The 2,687-nt window shown below is 43.6% G+C and overlaps 1 protein-coding gene across 1 annotated transcript; it reads right to left on the bottom strand.

Moving 5' to 3' along the window:
* Positions 1 to 290: 290 nt before the first annotated feature.
* On the bottom strand, positions 291 to 1,247 carry LOC101976482 (olfactory receptor 7A17). The gene has a single exon (XM_005336330.2). It carries the CDS (start codon positions 1,245 to 1,247, stop codon positions 291 to 293), a length of 957 nt encoding a protein of 318 aa, XP_005336387.2.
* Positions 1,248 to 2,687: the final 1,440 nt, after the last annotated feature.

The following is a 2,687-nucleotide window of genomic DNA, read 5'->3' on the forward strand; positions in this document are numbered from 1 at the left end:
TTTCAGAAATGCATGTTGTCCCTTGAGATAAGTGTGAATTTCCAATATCTCTAATTCAGGATTGAAAATCACTTTGAGAATGTATGTAGATGATAAGAAAACTGCTCAAATCTCAGAGGGAGCAGAAAGCTTAGCAGCTGTGTTTTATGACTCTCATAGAGAAGTTGAAATCGAAGAAAGAGAAACTCCAGGAAATGGATAGAAGTAACAAGTCATATTTCAAAATTCTAACAAAAAACATTTCTAATTTTTCACTATGAGGCTTTGAGCCCTGTGATCAAAAGCAATTTTTAAAGACCCACCAACATGGGCTCTTTGATAATTTCTTCACAAAAGAGTCTTCTCAGAGCGCTCTTGATGTCTTTATTCCTCAGACTGTAGATGAAGGGGTTCAGCATGGGGGTGACCACTGTGTACATCACAGAGGCTGTGGCACTGGAGTGTGCATTTTGTGCAATAGAAGAACTAAGGTACACTCCCAGGAGTGTGCAATAGAATAAGGAGACCACGGAAAAGTGAGATGCACAGGTGGAGAAGGCTCTGTACTTGCCCTGAGCTGATGAGATTGCACGGATGGAGGAAATGATCTTGGAGTAGGAGTACAGGATGCCAGTGAGGGGGCCACCTCCCAGCAGCCCTGCCACAAGATAGAGCACCATATTATTCAAGAAAGTGTCAGAACAGGCAAGATAAACCAACTGATTAGGTTCACAAAAAAAGTGTGGTATTTCCACATCTGTGCAGAAGGACAGTCGCAACGTCATTAAACTTTGTAACAAGGAATTGAGAGCACTTGTGATCCAGGAAACCCAAACCAGCAGTCCACAGAGCCTGGGGTTCATGATGACCGTGTAGTGCAGCGGGTGACAGACGGCTACATACCGGTCATAGGCCATCACAGCCAAGAGAAAGTTCTCCAACCCTACAAACAATGTAAAAAAGTAAATCTGCACGATGCAGCCTGCATATGTTGTGGCCTTGCTCTGTGTCTGGATGTTCACCAGCATCTTTGGCACAGTGGTGGAGGTGAAGCAGATGTCCACAAAGGACAGGTTGGAGAGGAAGAAGTACATGGGCGTGTGCAGGTGGGAGGCTGAGATGGTGGCCAGGATGATGAGCAGGTTCCCCAGCATGTTGGCCAGGTACATGGACAGAAAAAGGCCAAAGATAAGGTGTTGAATTTCTGGGTCCTTTGAAAGTCCCAGAAGAAGAAATTCAGAAATTTGTGTGAAATTCTTTGAATCCATGTGCTGTGAAGAGAAAAAATTGAACATGAGTAGTTTTTTAAACTAATCCCTTTTAGGGTGACCCCAGTGCCATTCCTACTTAGTAGACTTGTTCCCTGATAAGCTGATTTATTTCTATTTAGAAGTTTCAGTCCTTCTCTACCTTTTCCTCAGCATGGTTTGTATTCTACCAATGAACAATCCTTCTATGTCCTTGATGAAGGGGCCTTGAGTTCCGATCCTGTTCCTGGCCCTGGCTCTGCAATGGGCACAGGCTGCTGAAAATAGAAGACCCTAAGTTTTCATTATGGAGAACAAATGTATGTAGACCATTATTAAAAACAGCAGCTCTTGGGGCTAGGGTTGTGGCTCGGTGGTAGAGCACTCACCTAGCACATATAAGGCCCTGGTTTTGATCCTCAGGACCACATAAAAATAAATAAATAAAGGTATGTGTCCAACTGCAACTATAATTTTTTTTTAAAAAAAAAGCAGCTGTATAATAGGGTTTCTAAAGCTTTCTCCATAAAATGATGATACCTTTTGAGGAGCTATATTTAAATACCAGAGTGTACCTAGATAAACACATCACAAGGCACAACATGCATATGTGTCAGTGATATGTAATGGTAAAAATTAACAAGAAACCTCTTCATAATTTGTCCTCATAATGTCACATGGTATAATCAATATGAATCCAACTAGGACAGATCTGAAGGGAAGGAGATAGAGAGGCTGTTCTTCAGGGGGTCCAGGTAAATGGGTCAAAGGTGACACTTGGGCAGAGGCCTGCAAGAGAGGAGGGCACCCTCAGGTGGTCTGCAGAGACCTGGGCCTGGCAGGAGAGGTGAGGGTGCAGAATCCTGAGGACAGTGCCTACTGTGCACATTCTCATTTCAAAGGAAGCCACAGGGAAGGAGCTGCCTCCTGGCTTCTGTGAAGATGTGGAGATTCTCAGGAGGGGCCTTTGTTCCCCTGCTGTCTCCTGACAGTTGCTAGAGGTGGCTTTCCTGAGGTGGCTGACCCCCGAGGAGGTGCACATACTTTATGTGGACGAGAGATGAGTTTAGACACCTGTGAACTCTGGCTGTCCCTTCAACACATAGATGTAAGCATCTCCTCCAAGAGTGTCCCTGGGTCCCTATTGTTTCTTGTTTTCTTGATTTTTTTCTTTGGCAAGACCATTTATCCTAAGGTCTATCCTACCAGAACATTTTCATATGCACAATAATATATCATTAGTCCTGGTACTTCGTGGTGTAGCCGGTGTCTGGAAATTAATCACCATATATAACTAATTTTCCAACCGCAAAACACACGACCCACATTTCCCCTGATCCCCTGGCCTGATACCAATGTTCTATTCTGTGTATGAATGTGACAATTTTAGAAATCTCATGCCTGTAGAATCATGCATTATGTTACTTTAAAAGGTATCCTGTAGACCAAAGTGTGTCCCTC

This window comes from Ictidomys tridecemlineatus, chromosome 2 (assembly GCF_052094955.1).
Source record: "Ictidomys tridecemlineatus isolate mIctTri1 chromosome 2, mIctTri1.hap1, whole genome shotgun sequence".
NCBI lineage: Eukaryota > Metazoa > Chordata > Mammalia > Rodentia > Sciuridae > Ictidomys > Ictidomys tridecemlineatus.